General features: G+C 43.9%; 2 protein-coding genes across 2 annotated transcripts in view; both read right to left on the reverse strand.

Annotated features, from left to right (window-relative positions):
• Positions 1–3: 3 nt before the first annotated feature.
• Positions 4–9,188, reverse strand: LOC309332766 (uncharacterized protein; the record flags this gene model as incomplete). The annotated part of the gene is made up of 4 exons (XM_081845940.1): positions 4–521; positions 673–811; positions 8,037–8,169; positions 9,059–9,188. 4 exons carry the CDS (start codon positions 9,186–9,188, stop codon positions 240–242), a joined length of 684 nt encoding a protein of 227 aa, XP_081702066.1. The 3' UTR covers positions 4–239.
• A 3,065-nt stretch (positions 9,189–12,253) lies between these two features.
• The window catches only part of LOC309332767 (5'-nucleotidase domain-containing protein 2-like), a gene marked incomplete at its 5' end in the record, with an annotated part of 38,017 nt that continues 28,099 nt past the window's right edge, over positions 12,254–22,171 (reverse strand). Inside the window, one exon of the mRNA XM_081845941.1 lies at positions 12,254–13,497. Within this exon, the coding sequence (XP_081702067.1) occupies positions 13,236–13,497 (262 nt within the window). The 3' untranslated portion in view covers positions 12,254–13,235. The remainder of the gene's footprint in view (positions 13,498–22,171) is intronic.

Consider the following 22,171-nt stretch of genomic DNA (forward strand, 5'->3'; position numbering starts at 1 on the left):
GACTTTCTGTTTAAGAGGGCTTTTATTATCTGACTGACAAGTGGTGTGGAGAAGTGGGATCCAGATCAGAGCAACCCCTTGCCCCCTTCCCTTTCAGGTTATTCCAGCTCTTGGGGGCAGTGTAGGCCCAACCATTTAGGACAAAGGCTGCTGTGGTGTTGCCTCTCCAGCTCTAGAGCAGAAGGGAGCCATAATGTGTCTGGTCATATTAGTGACAAGTGTGGTGGGAGGCAGGAAGCTCATGTGTTGGCAAGGGGAGCTGAGGAGAGACTCGAGCCCTTTAGGGAACCCTGAAGCTGTGGGGCTGGAGGCTTGGGGACCACAGATGAGCGTGTGGCTGAGATCCTGAAGGGCTGCCGATTAGTGAGATGAGGGCGCAGGAAGGGGCTGGATATTGGGGGAGGGGCTGCACGCAGAGGAGGGGGATCTCGTGAATAGTGTGTCCTTCGTAGGTTTTCCCGGACCTGGATGAACTCTGGTTGATTCCCAACTGTATCACCTGTTTCTTCCTGTTGCTGGTTCTGTAGACAAAAAACAAAACCCCTGTTTCTCTGAGGTGCTTCTGAGTGAACCATAGAGAAGACACACACCATGGCAGTGCTGGCAAGTGGCCTTTCAGGAGATGCAGGGAGCCACATCAAGACAGCCACAGTCACGTTCTCTGGGTGTTACCTGTTCCCGCCTTTGCTGCCAGCGCAGCAGCTCTTGCTCCAGGGACGGCTGCTCCACGCCACTTTCCACCCCGTCCCGGCGCCGGTTCCGGTTCTCCAGCACCTGCAGCAGCTCTGGCTTAGAACGAAGGCTCAGGCCTCTGAGAGGAGGGAAGTCAAAACAAGACAGCCGTAAATTGCCCCTTCCCACCCTCAGCAGCTCATTCCCTAATGTCTGTGGCAACCACCTGCCAACCTACTTTGCCTTCACTGAGCCAAGTAACAAATTCAGGGCTTAAGCCAGTGCTACTGAATTAAGAGGGTGTAAGATGACTTCAACCGTCTAAGGATCTCTGTAAAGCTAACAGGGTTGTGTGTTAATGTTCCTAATCTACTCTCCACAACATTGTCCTGGAGTTGATGCATTACTCTGGGCAACTCAGTAAGTTACAAAGTACAAGTTTAACCCACACAGTTCTGGTGAGAAAGCCAAAGCAGGAACAGTTTGGCATAGTAAAACTACAGTATTTTATTTACAAACTGACTGTTCTCCCATTTTTAATGGCGTCAACACCTTCAGAAGCAGCCCAGCTCCCTTTGCCAAAAGGCAGAGAGTAAAAAGGATTTTAGATTTTCAGCTGCTTAGGCATCGATATATATAAAATACATTGGGCTTTTGTCTCAATGAAATTACAATTTCCAGGTTTCTTTGAAGAAAGTACAAAGGATAGTGTGATTTTTGTGCTTAAACCCTTGCCTGGTAGCCACAGGCAACAAGGCATCTCATTACAGGTGAGCGAGTAGATTTGAGTTTGCCCTTCAGTACACACACAGAGATTTTGGGGGAATGTGGTGCGTTGGAATTCTTAGAAACAAACACTATCATGTGAGCACTACTGCAACCTAAATATACTAAATATCCAATTTGGACTCTCTTTAAGTCTTTCTGACCATGGGATCTCACCCAGTAGTTCCTTAAACTTACTAAAAGCACCCTTTTTAAAGTCCAGACTGCATGTCCAACTATGCTATGGACTTTAAGAAGGCTGGTTTCAAAAATGGGAGTTTCTTAAAGGTGAAATAATGAAGACACAATGGCAGATAAGTCTAACAATAAAGAAAAGTGAGAGGCACCTAAAGAAACCTGTGTGACTGCTTAAGGAGCTTAGAGGTGAGCTGAGGTTTAAGAAGGGCATGTACAGAAATGGAAGAAAGGGGAAATCACAGAGGCGGTTGCAGGGAGGAGGACAGGCAAATCAAACCTCAGAATGAGATCAGGCTTGCAAGAGGTTAAAGATATCAAAAAGGTTTCTTCAGCTATGCTCAAAGCAAGTAGAAGAGCAAGCAAGTAACAGGTCCTCTGCATGGAGAAGTGCTATTGGGAGCAGAGGCATAGCATGGGGGGACCAGGGGGCTGTGGCTCCAGGCACACAACTTTGAGGTGCCCCCACCATGGAGCCCTGGCGGCTGAGGCGTGGCAGCAGGCAGATTGGTCTAGTGGACAGAAGAAACTATGGTTGATAAAGATAGATTACCAAGATGGTGTTGTTAGTGGAAGCACTGACTTGAGCTCCACATCAGTTGTGCGGTTCTTGTTAGTTTTTATTAGTTTTATCAGCCTCATTATTTTATCTACAACATTTGGCAGCTTTTCCTTAACTAATATATTCACAAAGCTTGAGTTAAAAGCTCGTTAAAAGTCTTAGAGAAAGTCCTGGAAAGTCTCAGAGAAAGCCTTAATTAGCTCCAGCTCGACTCAATCTACTAACTACTTATCAGCAGGAGTGGAGATTAATTGCTCTATTTTGGGAGGACGTCGAGCTTTCTGATTTACAGCAGAAATTAGTAGCGGCTGCATCTCCAGGAAAATGACTAGGAGAAAGAAGCGACCAGTCTCTTCTCCACAAGTGAGCCCACAGCAGAAGTGCAAGCAGATAAACTGGATGATTTCGTAAGAGCACAGAATTCAGAACCTACCACATACAACAGAGCACATTCCCAGGTAGGTGGGAACACTTTAATGGGTGGAGATCACCCAGGGGAGAATGCTGAGACGAGTGCCCATGAACTATCCAATGAACATCAGAGGGGGCACCGCTCTGTGCAGAAATACTCACGGACCACCGTCTGCTGACTGCCAGAACAGTGGAGAAAAGCAACAGCAAATTAGAAAAGGCAACGTCTCTTTTGACTGAGTTGGTCTTCTGGCGGCCAGAAACAGCTCCTTCAATTCTAAAGACTCCCCACAGACACAGGATGATTCGCTGGCATTGATTCCATCTTTGTAATGGCTAGAGCATTTTAAGGCGGTTTTCTTTGATGACTGTATTCCACCTGATAGTCAAGACCATACAACTTTTACTTTTGGGGATGAGTGGCCCCCTGTCTCCATCACTGAAGTTATAACTTTAATTGACCAGATGAAAGCAGGAAAGGCTGCTGGCCCTGATGCTATTCCATCTGAATTGATCAAAGCCAAGCCAGAGTGGTGGGCTCTGATACTAGAGGAACTATTCACTATGATAGATAGATCTGGTATCATACCTAACTCATGGCAGCAATCTATAATTATCCCAATCTTTAAAAAGGGTGACAAAAAGCTGCCATCCAATTATTGGCCAATAAGTCTACTGTCAAACATCAGGAAATTGTATGCTAAACATCTGTTAAATAAACTAACTACTTGGCTTGATGAGAATAACATCATAGGTCCAGAGCAGGCAGGGTTCAGGTCAGGGAAATCTACTTTACACAACTGTTTGGTGTTATCTCATTTAGCCACTAAATACACGGGGCTTCAGAAAGAATGCCTTTATGTGGCCTTCCTTGATATCAAGGCTACTTTTGACACTGTCGACAGGGGGCTGTTATGGTCCAAATTGGAGACAGTGGGCCTAGAACCTAGATTACTTTACTGGATTAAAAAGCTTTACAGAAAGAAGACCTATCGCATAAGAAAAACACCAGGGAATGTAATGACAGATCCTGTCATTATAAATGGAGGAGTAAAGCAGGGCTGTTTACTTGCTCTCTCTCTCTCTCTCTCTCTCTCTCTCTCTCTCTCTCTCTCTTTTTAATATTTTTCTTAATGACCTTGCTTCTTTACTAAAACAGGTGGATGCCCACAGCCCAAAACTCAATGCATCAAGCATTCCCATCCTTCTATACACTGATGATATGATTTTGCTTCCACGGAAAAGAATTGGCCTAAAACGTTTGTTAAATTCCTGTATTGACTATCTGTCCAGAATGAAATTGTGCATGAAGTTTGATAAAAGCAAAATAATGGTTTTTGGGAATTCATGCAAAAGCTATAGCTGGGTATTTGGTGGAAAACCCACCCAGCAGGTATTCAAATTCAACTACCTGGGAATTACATTCCATCATAGGCGTCTATGGTCCTCGCACTGTGCAATGGCGGTGAATGCCAGTAAGATGTCTATGCAAGCCACAATGCGTTTCTTTATAACAAGAGGTAATTTGCATATCCCCTCTGCCCTCAAGGTCTTCAATGCCAAAGATATAGCTCAGTTGCTCTACGGAATTCCAGTCTGGCTGCCAGGGTTTACCCAGATGGTAGAACGAGTGCAGGCAGCTTTCCTTTTTAACATTTTTGCTGTCCCACGTGTACCCTATGCAGCCTTGTGTCTAGAGAGAGGTCAACCATAGCCTGGGCGAGATTTCTTACATGCTGGTTAAACACCTGCCTCACAACAGATAAAGATCCTCTCCTTACTGAAGTTTTGCTAGATTCCTTTCTTTTCCCGGGGCTACAACGGTTTAACATAAGGGTACAGCAACTTGGGCTGTCAGTGGAATTTTTGCAATTGATGTCCCCACCATCTGCCAAGGCTTTAATAAAAACTAGGTTGTGGGACAATGAATGCCAGGAACTAACAGCAGCAGCAGCAGCAGCAGCAGCAGCGAAAACATGTTCCCCTCTTAACTTTCAGCTTTCTTGGGCATATGAAATTAACTACAATTATCTTGAATTTTTGCTTAATCCTCAAGAAAGAAGGGCATTTTCGCTGGCCAGGTTTAATACAAATCCTTCAAACCTCCTATGGGAAGGTTCTCAGGAATGGTGGAAGGAGAAAGAATTTGCCCATGTGAAGACCATCAGGTGGAAACTCTTACACATATGGTTCTTAAATGTAAGCTATATGTTGATCTCTGCCAGCAGTTCCTAGATCAACTCTGCATCCCCAAGTGGAAAGCAGAGTTAGAGGTCATACATTTTCTATTATTGGGGAATAATCAGGAGCTCACCAAGTTAGTGGCTAAATATCTTTATCTGGTTTTTTGTCATCAAAACACATTGCTGATGTCTGATCTCCCTGGAGACCTAGAGATGTAATGTTAGCCTGCTTTGCCTCTTTCATTTGACAAATGTTTTGTGTCACTGGGAAGGCGGGAATTCTAGATTGATTTGCTATGGATGTTTGTATGTGATGCCAATAAAAGGTTTGATGATGATGATAGTTGATAAATCACTTTGATAAATTATAGGGGAAATCAAGGGGAATAAAAAATATGGGGACAGAATAATGAGATTTTGGCTGATTAACATTCTATCATTTTTTAAATGTGTTTGTTGGAGAACTGGTTATTTGTTTTTGTTTTATCATGTATTTTGTATTCTCATTTTGTATTTTTATATTATGAACCACCCTCAGATCTTGCGATGAAGGGTGGTATACAAATTTAACCAGTACTCTTTTTTTAGAAAAGAAATTATGAAAACAACACAAAAATGCATAGCATATATTATGAGAAAGTGCATGCAAAAATGTGTACATTAGGCAAAATTGAATATAAAAGTTGTTTATTAAGATAAATTCACACTAAAATGTTGAAGGAATTTTCATGAGGATTTATTTTGTTTTATTTTACTTGAAAATTTCTGAAGACATGTGGATGACTGAACGTAAGGTTAGAAAAATGCAAGACCAGAAATGGACAGATTCCTCCATCTCCCTCACTGCCTGCCCCCAGTTGCTTTGAGGAGCAATTTCCCCATTATCAGAGTTGGCTGGAGGGAGTGGTGGGCTTTGCTCCCCTCACCCACATGCTCTTTCTGTGGACAGAGCAGAGCCCCCACCCCCCCCCTGCTGTGGACACCTGCAAAGCTGCCCTGTCCTGGCCCCAGAAGTAGGCCAGTGAGCCTGGCCAGGAAAAGCAGCTCCCGGGTGAGGCTTGGCTTGGCTGGAGGCCAGCAGAGGAAGGAAAGGCGACACCTGGCAGCCTCTTGGGCTGGGGATGCGAATCAGGTTACAAAGAGAATCCTGAGCAGAAGGATGACGATCACGCAGGTAGGTGGGTGGAAGAGGATAGTGCCACAGTTTTCTCCAGCCTGGCAGTGGGCATGAATTGTGCAGCAAGAGTGGGGCAGCACATTCAGAGCTGGCATTATCATCAGGGACAGGGTGGTGCGGGGGCTCGAATGCCAGAGTAAGACACGGGAGACCACAATCCGCACCAGGGCCAAAGCTCACTAGGTGACCTTGTGCCCATCCCTGTCTCTCGCCCTAACCTGCCTCACAGGATCATTAAGAGGATAAAACAGGGGGAGGGAAAGCCATGTATGCTACCTTGAGCTTCTTGGAGGAAAGGTGGAATATTAAAGTAATAAACAAAAATTATTATCAAGTGGAGCTCTCTCTCTGTGTAGACACAATATTTTATCTGTGTCCATTCCCACTTAGTTCTCTCACATAAACACATTCATGAGAGAATGTGAGAGGAATTATGTAGACGTATGTATATAATTATTTACTCACATTTACACTATTCACACATAGGGTAACAATTAACAAATATTTCCACAATGCTGTTGATTCCTGCCTCTGCTAAACTTCTTCCCATCCTACCAGAATTACTTACACACACAAAGAAAAAGGCAAAAATGTAAAAGCAAATAGAAGAACCAGAACTTAGTAATGGACGTGCATGTGAGCATCAGTAAGATAGCAGGGAAAATAAACATTAGACTCTCCATAACTCTTTGGTTACTGAGTCAGGCTGCAATTCTATACTCACTTATCAGAGAGAAAAGCCCCTTTGAACTCAATGGGGCTTAACTTCTGGGTAGATTGGTATAGGATTTTGCTTTTAAACTAGTATTATTATTAAAAAATAATAATCCAGATACCCTAAAATATTATGTGGGGGAATCAGCCCCTTTTAATAATCACAGCCCACATTCCATGCAGCCATCCATTAATTGCTAGAAGGAGTAAAAGAGTTTCCCCTGGCATTAGAATCCTAAAATTGTAGTTGGAAGTGGGCAAATATTTGGAAAATCTGAGGACTGTGGTCCATCATACTAAGGCCCTCTAGCACTTATGGTTTGAGCCTGTTCCCACCCTCCGCCCCCCAGTTCTGTCACATAAAGAAAACAGCCTGCTTCTAGGGTGTTACACCTCCAACATAATTTAAATAAAGTCCACTTGGATATTGCTTATTGCTACAATAAACCACCCACCACTTCTCCTTTAACTTTACATGGTGGCAGAGAAGCTGTCACCTAAACAACAAATATGCAAATATGCTTGGAATGGACTAACACAGCACCAACTTTGTTAGGGCTATTACCCCATGAGCTGCAAGCCCAAAATTGGGTACACTCTCCTCATTCCTAGAAAAATACAATTTTTTATGTTTCTCTCTCAAAATGGGAAACATGAATATGCACAAACTGTTCACATTAGGAAAGGAGGTGAAGTATCATTGTTTGAGTAAATACCTCACACATTTCTCTCACTGATAGATAAACTAGGGTGATACTTGTGAAGCTTCAGAATACTTTTTCTCACTAGTTTACAGATACATAGGAAATATTATTCAAAACAGAGGCCAGCACTTCAACCCAGAATAAACTAGGACAGTTTTATTGAGGGTGTATAACTCTGTTTGCAGAATGCCGTCCAAATTTACTTTTATTTATTTTTAAAGTCATGAAATGGCATAGAGAAAGGGGAGGAGGCACTGGTGTTGCCCATGGCTAACACCAAAGCCACAGGTGTTCCTGACACCTCCACAAAGTGGGTCTAGATGGCAAAAACCATTGCAATAGGCAGACCAGCAGTGGAGACAGGGGAGAGCAGGGGAGGAGAGAGCAATTTTCTGAGCAACAAGATACTGCGTTTGGAGTGCTGGAAAATGGATTTCCTTGATAAAGGATCTCTGGCTTCCTCTCAAGAAGCTATACATTTAAGGTTGCAAGAAAGAAACACAGTCACCTGGAAAGGCCTTAAGAGGGATTGGAACAAAGCTGAAAGACCCCAGAGGTGTGGGTTGTTCTGCCCAGCAACCAGCACAGACCCACTGGAAAGACACTCAAGAAACGCGAAAGAGCGAGAGCCGGCCGGGAGCTTCTAGCCATACTTGCGATGGGTGAACAATAGCTCTCGATGCAGCTGCTGCTGGTTCCGAGGGCCTTTGGCAGGGCTTGTGGCCCGCGAAGAGGCGGCAGGCTGGCCCTCAGCACCCTTGGCTGTGCTTTCTGAACGTGCAGCAGCTGGAAGGAGCAGAGAAGAAGAAGAAGAAGAAGAAGAGGAGGATTAATGTCTCGCGGGTGGAGGGGGAGGCCGGCTGCAACTCCGGCTGCAACATAGCTGTCAACCTTCCCCCCCCCCCTTTTTTTTGCGGGAAATTCCCTTATTCCAGCGCCGTTTCTCGCTGCTTCCCGGATTGTTAGATATCCCGTGGACTCTCTCCGGGACAGGGGAGGCTGCTGATCCCTTGTTTTCAAAGCCGAAAGTTGACAGCTATGTTCTGGAAAGGGGCCTTCTTCCCCCGCCCGCCCGCTCAGGTCCCGGGGTCCCCCGCTGGGGGCGTGGGGGGGGGGTCCAGGTGAAATCCTAAGGAGGGAGAGGAAAGGGGGGTCAGGGCACAGGACTTGGAGAAGAAAGGGCGTGAGGCAGGATTAGGGCAACTTTGCCCCATCCTCAAATTCCTTTCCCAATCTTCAGCCACGTTGGTTTGAGATTAGGGCTTGTTAATTCAATTCAATATTTTTAGGTGATTAATCCTCTGTCCTTTCACCGACCCCTCTCTCAACTGGGGGGTCTTTTTGAAGAGTTAGAAAGGACGGGCGTGCTGCTTCTTTCATTTCCTATTTCAGCAGCACACCAGAAACATTTAAAAATAAATAAAAAGAAATAAAGAGTGTCTTTAGCGTTCACCAAGTAGCAGATCTGGAGGCGGGTGATTGCGGCTTGTTCCTCCCCGGAGAGTTGAAGAGAGTTTGAAATAAAAGGAACAGGCGCTTCCTACTTTCACTTCTGCTCAGGAGTTTCCCCTCCCCCGAGGAAGCCCCGCGAACTCCGAGGAGCTCCGGATGCGCGGCGGGCGGCGGAGCTGCTCTCTCGGGCCGGCGCCCCAGCCCAGGATCCCGCCGCCCTCACCTGCTGCTTCCAGGCGCCGGATCCAGTTGCCCGCCGGGTCCCGCTGCCAGGTCACGCCGCCGACCCCTCGCCGCTCCCCGGCTCCCGCCCCCTCCCCGGCCCCGGGGCCGCGTGGCCCAGACGCCGCCATCCGCGCCGCAGGAACAGGCGCCCGCGCGCGGCCAGTGCGCCGCTCGCTCCCCGGCCGGCCGCCGGCCGCGCGCGCCCGCGGAGGGAAACTGGATCTCGCGCTCGCCGCCGAGCCCGCGCTCCGGCCCTCGCCCCCTCGCCGGCCCCAGGCTCGCCCCAGGCAGGCTCGGGGCGGAGCTGGAGGGGGGGGGAGCCAGGCAGCCGGCGAAGAAACCCCCCCCCCAGCGCCCCAGCCCCAGCGCGGCCCTTCCGCCGGGCGCTGCTCCTGAGCCCCTTTCTCCAGCCAGGCAGGCAGCAGGTTGGCGGCGCAGAGACCTCGGCCCGGGCCAGCAGAAGGAGCTCGAAGGACTTGGAAACCAAGAACTAATAAAATGAGTTTCAGTAAGCAAAAGTGTAAGGTTCTAGAAATAGTCAGGAAGAAGCAGCTGAACCAATATAATGTGAGGGACACCTGGCTTGCCTGAAGTACATGTGAAAAGGATCTAGGGGTCTTGGTGGACCACAAGCTGAACAGGAGTCAACACTGTGATGCAGCTGCAAAAAAGCTAATGCTATTCTAGGCTGCATCAACAGAAGGAAGTCTAGTGTCCAGATCAAGGGACGTCATAGTCCCACTATGATTCTATTCTGTCTTGCTCAAAACATACCTGGAATCCTGTGTCCAGTTCTGGGCACCACAATTTAAGGAGGATATTGACAAGCTGGAATGTGTGCAGAGGAGGGCAACCAGGATGATCAAGAATCTGGAAACCACGCCTTATGAGAAATGGTTGAAGGAGCTGGGTATGTTTAGCATGGAAAAGAGGAGATATGATAGCCAATTTCCAATACAGTGGTACCTCAGGTTCAGAATTAATTCGTTCTGGAGGTCTGTTCTTAACCTGAAACTGCTCTTAACCTGAAGCACCACTTTAGCTAATGGGGCCTCCTGCTGCTGCCATGCTGCCACCGTGCAATTTCTGTTATCATCCTGAAGCAAAGTTCTTAACCCGAGGTACTATTTCTGGGTTAGCAGAGTCTGTAACCCGAGGTACCACTGTATCTCAAGGGCTGTCACATGGAAGATGGAGCAAGCTTGATTTCTCTTGCTCTGGAGAAAGGATTTGAACCAATGGATTCAAGTTACAAGAAAGAATATTCCAACTAAGCATCAGGAAGAACTTTGGGGCAGTAAGAGCTCTTCAACCGTGGAATGGACTCCCTTGGGAGCTGCTGGGCTCTTCTTTCAAGCAGAGGTTGGATGGCCACCTGTCATGTATGATCTAGTTGATTCCTGCATTGCAGGGGGTGGGACTAAATGGCCCTTATAACTCTGAATGTGCTGTGTGCTTATGGCACAGATGTGCTGTGAGCTTATAGCAATACCTCAAAGACTTCAAAAGTCTGTCACCACAAGTACGGTACTTCTCTTCATATCCTAACAAAAGCTCCTGAATTAATGTTCCCGTTGTTCTTAAGGTTCCCTCTCACACAAGACACCTAATTTTGAAAATTGAAGTTAGCAATTTTTTTGGTGGGTGCAAGTAGTCTTGCCTAGACCACAAAATAGCCTGGCACTGGCAGAGACCATGAACTCTGAGAGCCTATTGCAACCAGGAGAAACCATTGTGGGTTTTCAGTGGCAACTTTTAACATTTGCCCCCCAATTTGACTTCAAAAAAGCTTTCTACTGGAGCTAGTCCAGGGTCTGTGTCAAACCTTCAGCACTGCAGCTAGCCTTAATTTCAGTTGGGGACAAGGGGGGGGACGACGACTTCAGGTGCCAGGGACAGCCTATACAACTCAGTTTATTTGTAGGACTTCCTATGCCTCTCAGCATGTAGCCGTATACAGAGCAGACTTTATTTTGCAACAAAATATTGGCAGAAATATGAAAGCCTTCATATGTATTTATGGGGGGGGGGGGGAATTCAACCTTTATTCCTGAAGTCTATGGTGCAAGGAATGACAGGGGTGAGAGGAGAGGGGCAGCATGGCCGCAAGTTTGTCCAGGGCTCTCAGCAAAACACTCTTGGGGCTCAATAGCAGCTTACAGTGCACGGCCAAGCAAACTTACTCAGGAGCCCATCTGCATTCCATGGGACCTCTTCCTGTGTGTGTGCAGGATTGCTGCCTGTTTAGCTTCATTGTTTCTTTATGATGTTTCATTATCCATATAAAGAATAATGTTTCATTATTCTTACTGCTGTTCTGGGGAAAATGAGCGCTTACTCCCTTGGCTTTTAGAAGGTAAAGAAAATTATAAAGCACTTTGTTAACTATTCTAGTGACCTGCAGCAGGAGATCCCAGAGCCAAATCAAGCCTCTTAAAGAACAGCACCACCTCACCCCACCCCACCCTGCCAAGCAAGTATTGCAAGTTAAACGGAAGCTCTGGGGCTATGGGAAAGGATGTAGCAATAGTTCCATTTTAGGAGAATGCAGAGGGAATTTGGACTGTCACCTTCCATTCTCTCCCATGGAACAAATGGCTGAACAAGGCTGTAGCTCTGTGTGCATAAAACAGCTGAAGGTAGCATTGTCTTTCTATGTGGGCACATGGCATGAAGTAACATTCCAGACATCACTCTCCACACAGCTTATTATGTGGCCATGAGGTGGCAGCAAAGTAACACTGGACCAGGGGTCACCAAACTTTTTCAGCAGGGGGCCGGTCCACTGTCCCTCAGACCTTGTGGGGGCCAGACTATTTTTTTGGGGGGTAGGGGGAGAACAAATTCCTATGCCCACAAATAACCCAGAGATGCATTTTAAATAAAAGGACACATTCTACTCATGTAAAAACATGCTGATTCCCAGACCATCTGCAGGCTGGACTTAGAAGGCAATTGGGCCGGCTCTGACTCCTGGGCCTTAGTTTGCCTATCCATGCCCTGGACTGTGCAATACACAGCTGCTGCCATTAGAAAGTGTGTTTCTAGTCCCTCAAGTTAAATTTTAAGAATGTGTGGGAAATGCTTATTAAGACCAAGGATGTGAACAGCATTTCCTGTTAGTCAGGAAAAGTTTCAGAGTTCTGCATTGACCCTCATATTTAGCAGAAGCAGAATACGCTAGACAGAGTAAGAAATCTTAATGTACACTTTCCTTAATTTACATAGGAAGAGAAAGGAAGATTACTTTGAAAAGGATTTTTTTTTAAAGTGAGGAATATACATCCACCCCAAAACCACTCCTCATCACAGGCAAATGGTTCAGAAAAGATGAAACATGTTAGGACAAAGTAGAAGAGGGAAAGTTTGGGAGCCAAAACACGTGCCCCCCCCACCTCTGATCCTGTACCCCCTTTTTCTGGCAAATAAACATACCAGGAACAGGTTTCACACTGAACTTTATTAAAGGTACAAAATTTGACTTACGAGCTACAAACACCTACCCTCCCATTAGCACCTCCTGTCCCCCCACCAAGAGACAGGATATTTCCCTCCCAGCCCCTCCCCACAGTACCCCATACCTTCCATGGTTGCAAGCAAAAATCACCCTCACAAAAACCCAGCAGTGGGGAAAAGGTAAACTTCAAGCACTTCAGAACACCCCTGCAAGGGGTGGGGGCTGAGTAGTTTTGTGAGTTGGAGCAAAAATAACATTTCACCCCCACCCCCACGCAGCTGCTGAGTGAGTTTGCCTGTGAAATTATCCACCCCAGGGCAGGGCAGAGAGGACTGCAAGACCATTCCAAGGTGCTCCACCAGCGGACAAGCAATTGACAGGCTTCCCAGCTTCCTAGAGCACCTGCAGGAAGAAGGCCAACCAAAACTCTGCTGTTGGGCTCCTGGCCAATTTGAGATTTGGGAATCCTGCAAAGAATTCTGGGCTAGTTGGACCTTGGTCTGAGCCAGCAAGGCACTTCTGATGCCTGCAAGCAAGACTGGATACTGAAGACCACTTGGCAAAGATGAATTAGGCCTTAACAATTAAGACATTCCTAGGAAGCACTCTTGCTTTGTAAATTTGGACGAATATCCCACAGGGACTCTAATTCAAGAAGTCAGCCCTCACTGCTGCACTTGTGTGTCTGGGGCAGAGTCGTGAGCCTCTGCAGCCCTGCCTAGCGGATATGAGCCATCTCTTCCAAAAAGGGAGTCTTCATGCAGCCAGTGCACAGCTGATCCATCCAGAGGGGAGCCTCATGCTGCAGGGGAGTGCGTCTTGGGTAAAAGGTGTAGTTGAGGTCATAGTTGAGCAAGCAGCTGAGCGAGGCCATGTAGACGTCCGAGAAGCGGCACAGGCGGCGTGAGAAATAGGTGGGGTTGTGGCAGGTGCGAAAGATGCTGCCAAACTGAGGATTGAAGAGGTTTTTGGTGAGTGCCCTGCAGCAAGTTTGAGGGGACACAGAGAAGAGAAAGAGAAAGAGTTATTAGACAACAGCATACAAAATTAAATCTTTGGCTTCCTAGGTTCTGTGCCTAGCTAGGTGACCTAGCAAGCTGCATCAGGACAATGTGGTTTCATGGAAACTGCAGCATGCAGTGCTAGCTGAGGAAGGCACCTCTCCAAGAATCTCAGCTTTCTGTTGGGTAGAATTTTGGTCATAAAAATGAACGTGTTATTGAAAAAGTTATTTTTGTTTCAAATTGCCCCAATAATTAATAACCTACGCTGTTTTAAAGAAGGATATTTCTTGGCAGAAGGATATTTTTAGATTTATCTGGCAGGGAAAGAAACCAAGAATTAAATATAAGATATTGATTGATACTAGGGAAAAATGAGGCTTCCCTCTGCCAGATCTGCATTTATATTACAAAGCAGCATGCTTGTGTTGGTTAAAAGAATGGATAAAGTTGAAGAACACTCAATTGCTCAATTTGGAGGGGTGTTAAATTTGGTTGGCATGAATTTCTATGGTATGGCAAAGCAAGAATACATAAGAATTTTATGAATCATGGAATTAGGAGAAATATCTATGGAGTCTGGGAAAAATATAAAAACCTGCTAGAAAGGAAAACACATTTGTGGCTTTGACCCATCAAAGCAATTGCAGTGAAAAACTTAATATGGAAAAAAGATGGTCAACGTATAGAGAATTACTGGACTTTACAGATACTAGTGTAAGCCTGACGAAGATGGAAGAAGTCGGCAACAAGTGACAGATTGGTTGCAATACTGTCAAGTGAATGAAACATTTGACGTCAATAAACAATATGGTTTCATGGAACATACCTCAGAAAGAGCTGATAGAAAATAACGATAAGTCAATTTCTAAAATGTATGTTATTACAAGAATGAGAGACAGGATGAAACGGTGAAATTAGCAATGATTAGTTGGGCAGGAGATGTAGGCCATAATATAGTTAGATTTGTGTGAAAAGCTGTGGGAAACAGGACTGAAATTTACAACCTGCTATGCTCTTAAGAAAAACTATTTGAAAATGATTTATAGATGGTACTTGACACCAAACAGTTTAGCAAAAATGTGTAAGTCAGAGTTGGGTAACTGTTGGAAGTGTAAAGTTATGGATGGAACTTTCAATCATATGTGGTGGAGCCAAAGAATATTGGCAAATGATATATAATGAACTGGAAAAAAAATATTTTGGAAGACCTTTCTAAAGAGAGCTGAGGCCTTTTTTTTAGGTATAGTGAGATCCGAGGTTCCAAGTAAACCAGTTAGTCTGTTTAGGTGGTGAGAATTTTATATGCACAAAGATGGAGAGAGGAGTTAGTACCTACAAAGGAGGAATGGCAGACAATATTAATGGAATATGCAGAATTAGCAAGTTTAACCAGCAAAATTAGAGAGCAAGAAGAGAAATTTTTTAGAGGAATGGAAACCATTTGTAGAATATTTAGAATTTCACTGTAAAAATGTTAGAACCTTAGCCGGTCTGGAATAAGCTCAGCAGTTAAAATTTGTAAGGAGAGAAATTAGAATGTTTAATGGATTAAGAAAAATAGAATATGTAACAGGAATGGGTAGTTTGAAGGAGCCATGGAAGGATGGATGGGAAACTGGTAGTGGCGGTGGCGGTGGCAGAAGTAGTGGTGGCTAGCCAGAAGCTAGAGAGTCAGCAGCAGCAGGGAGCAGTGGCGTAGCGTGGGTTGTCAGCACCCGGGGAAAGGCAAGTAATTTGCACCCCCTAACCCGTGGATTTTAGTAGGGGCAGAGAGCTGCGAGTGCGAGCGTGCTCCCCCAGATGTTGCGCCCGGTCCCCCCTGCACCCCCACGCTATGCCACTGGCAGGGAGGGCTGGATTTAGGACCCTGGCGGGCCTGATCCGGCCTGCGGGCCTTAGTTTGAAGACCCTGGGTTAGGGCAATTAATAGCAGCTCATGGCATCTATAGATGCAAGTAGGGGAGCCATTAGAGAGCTATCCAGTTGCATAGCCCAGACCATTGTTTTCTATAGAAATGAAATCCAAGCCCACCAGATGAGACAGAACCCAGTAGCAGCAAAAGCCTCAATTTGTGAATTCTTTCATGGAATTTTCACAGAAAGAGTATTTACCCAGAAGGAAAGGTTGTTCAGGCCGCACAACATGACCATTAGCACTGGGAGGGGGCAGGGGGGAATGAAGGGACTGTGAAGAGCTCAAAAAGTGAGCAGGTGTAAAGGAATGCATACTGGGGCAACACACACATTTGTGATCTGACCAAGAAAGAGTTCTTGGAGCGATGGCAGACAGCTCAATAAAAATGTCAACCTAGTGTGCAGCAGCTGTGTAAAAAGTGAATTTTGTGCTAGGGATCAAAACAAGAGACATCACAAATAAGACTGCCACCAGGAGGAATTTCTACAGATGTCTGCACTTGGAATACTGCAAAGAGTTCTGCTTGCTGCATCTCAGAGGAAGGGGAGTGCAGAGCTGTGAAAGGTACAGAAAAGAGGAAACAAAATCAACTCTCCTACATGAAATGGTTACAACGTTTGTGGCTTTTTAGTTTAGAAAAAAAAAGCAAGTAAGAGAAAAGATATGCCGCAATTTATTAAATTATGCATTAGAAGGAGAAAACAGAGAGGAAAATGTTCCCTGTCTATCCAGGGTCACTGAAAGAAATGGAATGTTGGGAGATTCAGGAAAGACAAAAAGAAGCACTAATATTTTAGTACAAATAGTTCTGGAATTTGATACAAGATGTGGTTGTGGCTGTCAACTTAGGTGTCTTTAAAAGGCAAATTCACAGAGGAAGACTATCCAGGGTTACTAGTCACGGGAGGCCCTGCTGGTGATACTGCTGTCTAATTTGGGGCTTCCGGAGGCGGCGCGAACGGCAATGGCGGTCCTCCTCGCGCTGTGAGGAGGAAGCTCCGCAGAAACGGGTCGTCCGCTACGGCGAAGCAGAGACCCGCACCGAAAAACCACAGGTAGTAAGAGCCTGTGGCCGTGGGACTCGGCGGGCGCCAGAAGCGTCCCCCGAAACCGAGAAGGGACCCCGTAAGGAGCCTCTGATCATGGAGGGGGTCACGGCGCTGTGAGTCGATCGCTATTCCTGTGGAGTGAAGCCGCACAGCCGCTGTCGGTGAGCGCTGACCTTTTTTCCTGGAAATAATTGATCCTGAAAAAGCAACAACCCGTGAGTAAGAAAGGACTGTAAAAATCTGAGTTTAAATTGTTACAACTTCGGCTAAAAGCGGGAGATGTAAACAGGAAGTCCGTCTTCCGCTGCTGCTTAAACTTCAAAGCAAAAGTTTTTGACGTTTGGAGCCTTTGAAGAGACGTTAAAAACAACTGATCCGTGCATCCATTGAAGCTGCCTTTGTGTAAAGTGAGGATTTAACCTATCTTTGTGATTTATCTTTTATTTGGACTGTGCTAAACTTCTTCTTTTGGAATTACAATTTTTACTGAGAAGCTCAGGTATTTGGACTGCCTGAATAATAGAGCTGTCAGACTGCAGACTTTGACATTTTGTAACTGAGGTTTGTTACAACCTGAGTGTTTATGGACTTGCTATATTGAAACATCATTCTCGCACTTGTTAGAGACAATGTAATGCTTTCTAAACCAACTCTGCTAAATACAAGTTAACTGAGGGTTCCTGGAAACTAAATTGGATTTTACTGACTTTTACTGTCCTGGCTTCTTCCCTCAAGACATTTTGAGCTCCCTCTAGAGGATATTGGACTTACAGTTGTGACTTTATTTTACTTTCTCTTTCCTTTCCTCCTATTTGACTGTTTACTCTCTGGGCTGCCGTATTCCCATGGGAACAACTTAGTTTGACCTTGACTATTAGACAAAACTGGAATGAGTGGCGCAAGAAAAAAAGAGGCCAGAGTAAAAACTAGACAAACAACTTTAGCCTTAGACTCACAGGCATGTAGATCTTCTGTTCCTACTCTGCCGTTGGAAGAAACTGAGCAATTACAGTTGGAAGATATGGCTGCAGGAGCATCTGGCTCAATACTAGAGAAAATCTTTGAAAAATTGGAATCTTTGGACAAGAAAGTGGATGAACAAACGGCCAAGATTGACCAAAATGCAGCCTGTTTAAACAAAATAACTGAACAAGTGGCTCTGAACGTACAATCAATTGGACAGCTGTCTGAGGCCACTGCAGAAAACCGTAAATTGGCTGAGGCAACTAGTCAAAAAGTTGAAAACCTAGAACAAGAGGTGAAACCACTCTACAAACAAGTTGGTGAGCAACAGATGTATTTGTCTATGATAGAACTACGGAATCGGGAAAATAATTTAAGATTGAGGTCAATACCAGAACTTGAACAAGAAAACTTAATTGAGTTCCTGACTAAAGAATTTTCTAAATTCTGGCCTTTGGAGGAGGAAAAGGACTTTAAAATTGTATCGGCTTTTAGACTTGGAAAGTTTGCAAGGAAAGACAAGCCCAGAGATTGTTTGATAACTTTGAGATCGAAGGAGGAAAGAGACAAAATACTAGGCCTACACTACGGAAAGTCACTGGACATTTTGGATAGAAGAGCTGAAATTTATAAAGATATTCCGAAACAACTTTTGGACCTTAGATCCACCTACCTTGAACTGGTCAAACTGCTGAGGAGCAACTCAATTATCTTTAGGTGAGAATTCCCTCAGGGACTATCCTTCACCTTCAGAGGGAAGAAGGTTAAAATTAAAACAGCTGAAGATAGATATAAATTTTTGATTGCCTACGGAGAGGACCTTCAGAAAGGGATTGAAATACCCCCGGGGCCTGGACCATTAGTTGTACCCCCACCTTCGGAACCTGAAGATCCAGAGAAAAAGATACCACCACCAGAGCAATAACAGATTTACTCAGGATGTCTCTGCAACTTTTGAGCTGGAATATTAATGGATGCAACTCCCCGGAAAAAAGGAGGAAGATATTTCACATATTGAAAAAAGAACAATTGGACATTATTTGTTTGCAAGAAACACACGTGACTAGGCTCCATAAAAAAGTATTAATAAATAAAAGATTAGGCCAAGAATTTATTTCCGCGGACCGAGTGAAGAAAAGAGGAGTGGTGATCTATGCAAAGGAGAGCCTGTCACCAAAATTTATATTCAAAGATGAGCAAGGAAGAATTTTGGCAATTGAGATACAACATCAAGGAGAGAAGCTTTTGATATTAGGAATTTATGCACCAAATGAGGGGAAATCGGAATTTTACAAGAAGTTGCATGAGAGTATGCTGGATTATCTGGACTATGACAACATCATTATGATGGGAGATATGAATGGGGTGGTATCAACCAACATGGACAAGTCACAAAGCCAAAATGCAACAAAAGATGGCAGACTACCTAAGACTTTTTCGAACTGACTGACAATATGGACTTGATTGATATTTGGAGGACAAAGAACCCCTTGGGAAGAGAGGGAACTTTTTTTTCTGAAGCCCAACTGACATGGACAAGAATCGACCAAATATGGATACCTAGAGGTCTGGCACCTAAGATCAGAAAGGTGGAAATCTGCCCAAAGACCTGCTCCGACCATAATGCAGTAAAGATGGACATGAGACTACTACCAACTGGCTCCTTTAGATGGAAGATGAATGACAATCTGTTTCGAGATCAGGAGATTACCAAGAAGGCCCAAAAAGCTTTGAAGGATTATTTTGAGATAAATTTGAACACTACGGTGGAAAAAAGAATTATCTGGGACGCAAGTAAGGCCGTGATGAGGGGGTTCTTGATACAACAGAATGCTGTAAAGAAAAGGACACAAAATGAGAAAAAAGACATGATTTTGGAGAAAATTAAAGAATGTGAGAAGAAATTAAGATCAAAACCGAAGTCACAGCCGATTCTGAGAGAAATTAAACTCTATCAAGCACAGCCTTTAAGAACCATATTGTCAGGAAAGCACTGTTCAATGTCTGGACGAAATATAAAGACTTATTGGAAAACAAAACTCCAAGGTGGCTCTCACCTCTGGAGGCTAAGGCCCTAAAAAGACCCAATATGGAGGCCAAATGGCCAAAATATTGGGAATTACTAGAAAAAGATGGAGACAATTGGAAATTGCAGAGTTTGGAGAAAATGAAGGATAAGGTGCGAGACTGGTTACATTATGCTCAGATTAAAGAAGTTTTTAAAAATGACAAAAAGTTAGGGTTCCAGGTGGAGAAATCGAAGTTAGAAACAGAATTGTTAGAACCCAAAACCAAGGTACTATCTAGAATGTATAACTTGCTGCTAAAATGGAACACACAAGACGAAATGGTTAAATCGGCTATGATAAAATGGGCACAGGATATTGGGCATAACATTATGTTCGAGGACTGGGAAAGGTTGTGGACCACTGGGTTGAACTTCACTGCATGTAATGCTCTGAAGGAAAATGTTATGAAAATGATATATAGATGGTACATGACCCCAGTTAAACTTGCCAAAATATACCATTCGTCTGACAATAAATGTTGGAAATGTAAAGAAAATGAAGGAACATTCTTCCACCTCTGGTGGACATGCCCTAAGGTGAAGGCCTTCTGGGAAATGATATACAATGAGCTGAAAAAGGTATTTAAGTATACCTTCACTAAGAAACCAGAGGCCTTCCTTCTGGGTATTGTCGGCCAGAAGGTGTTAAAGAAGGATCGAACATTTTTCATGTATGCAACAACGGCAGCAAGGATTCTCATCGCAAAAAATTGGAAAACTCAAGATTTACCCACACTGGAAGAGTGGCAGATGCAGCTGATGGACTATATGCAACTGGCCGAGATGACTGGCAGAATCCGAGACCTGGGAGAAGAAAAGATGGAGGAAGACTGGGAGAAATTCAAGATGTATTTACAAAAACATTGTAATTTGTTTGAATGTTAAGAAGGATGCTAGATTATAAAAAACTGGCCACCACTAAACTAGATTTAAATTTGATGATAAGTGAGACTAAAGAAAATATAAAAATTTTATTGGAAAAAGTGTTAAATTATATTGGAATGTGTGGACATGAGATTGTAAACAAGTTGATAATTTGTTTGGAAAAATTCTTTTTTTAATGATGTAAATGGGAGAGGGGGACGTGAGGGAGTCCAAAGAAGTGAAGAATTTGTTGTTATGAAAGTAAGATTGTTTGATGTGTGCATTTATATTTTAAAAAAAACCTTAATAAATATTTATAAAAAAAAAAAATAAACTCTATCAAGCACAATATTCCAAATTGATAAACCAGGAAATAGAGTGGAAAGTTAAAGTAATGAAACAAAGAACATTTGAATCGGCGAACAAATGTGGGAAACTGCTAGCATGGCAGTTGAAGAAGAGACAAAAACTAAATACAGTTACAAATTTAGAGATTGAAGGAAGAAATATTCAGAACCCTGTGGAGATTAGAAAGTGCTTCCAGAGATATTTCAAACAATTGTATACTCAAGGGCCGCAAAATGAGGTTGAGATAAAGCAATTTTTGATAAAGAATGGACTACCAAAACTATCACAAGAGAATAGATCAATCCTGAATTGTAAAATAACAGAACAAGAGATTGAACAAGCCATTCAGAATATGCAACTGGGCAAATCTCCAGGGCCAGATGGGCTCACTGCCAAGTACTATAAGACACTGAAAGACTATTTGATACAGCCATTGATGGAAGTTGGCAATGAAATTTTGGAGGGGAAGAAGGCGCCGGAATCGTGGAAAGAAGCTTTCATCACATTGATACCTAAATTGGAAACGGAAAAGACACAACTCAAGAACTACCGTCCCATCTCCCTTTTAAATGTGGATTACAAAATATTTGCAGACATTTTAGCAAATAGATTTAAAAAAGTTTTAAATGAGGTGATCCATAAGGACCAGGCAGGCTTTCTCCCAGGTAGACATTTGTTTGCTAACACAAGGAACATTATTGATATTTTGGAACTTCTGCAAACAAATATCAATACAAAAGCTGTGTTAATTTTTATAGATGCAGAGAAGGCCTTTGATAATATTTCCTGGAAATTTATGAAGAAAAATTTGGAAGAGATGGGAGTGGGAAGGGGATTTGAAAATGGGATAGAAGCAATCTATTCAGAACAAAAGGCCAAACTGATAGTTAACAATGTGGTGACAGAAGAGTTTAAAATTGAAAAAGGAACACGACAAAGTTGCCCTATCTCCCCCCTGTTATTCATTTCGGTCCTGGAGGTGCTCTTGAACATGATTAGAGGAGACCGGTTGGTTGAAGGAATCCAGGTCGGAGCGAAACAGTACAAACTTAAAGCTTTTGCAGATAACCTGGTTTTGACTTTACAGGAGCCAGAATCTAGTATGAAAAGGGTATTACAAATGATCCAAGAGTTTGGTCGGGTGGCGGGATTTAAATTAAACAAGCAAAAAACTAAGGTATTGGAAAAAAACTTAACAGTTACAGAGTCAGAAAGGTTTCAGAAAGAGACAGAGTTAAACGTGGTTAAAAAAGTAAAATACCTAGGGGTAAATATGACAGCAAAAATTTTGAGCTTATTTAAGGATAATTATGAGAAATGTTGGTCAGAAATTAAGAGAGACTTAGAAAGTTGGTCAAGATTGAAACTTTCCTTGTTAGGCCGGATTGCTGCTATAAAGATGAATGTATTGCCAAAAATGCTGTTTTTGTTTCAAACTTTGCA

The sequence above is a fragment of the Podarcis erhardii genome (genome assembly GCF_964252035.2).
Source record: "Podarcis erhardii genome assembly, chromosome: 17".
NCBI lineage: Eukaryota > Metazoa > Chordata > Lepidosauria > Squamata > Lacertidae > Podarcis > Podarcis erhardii.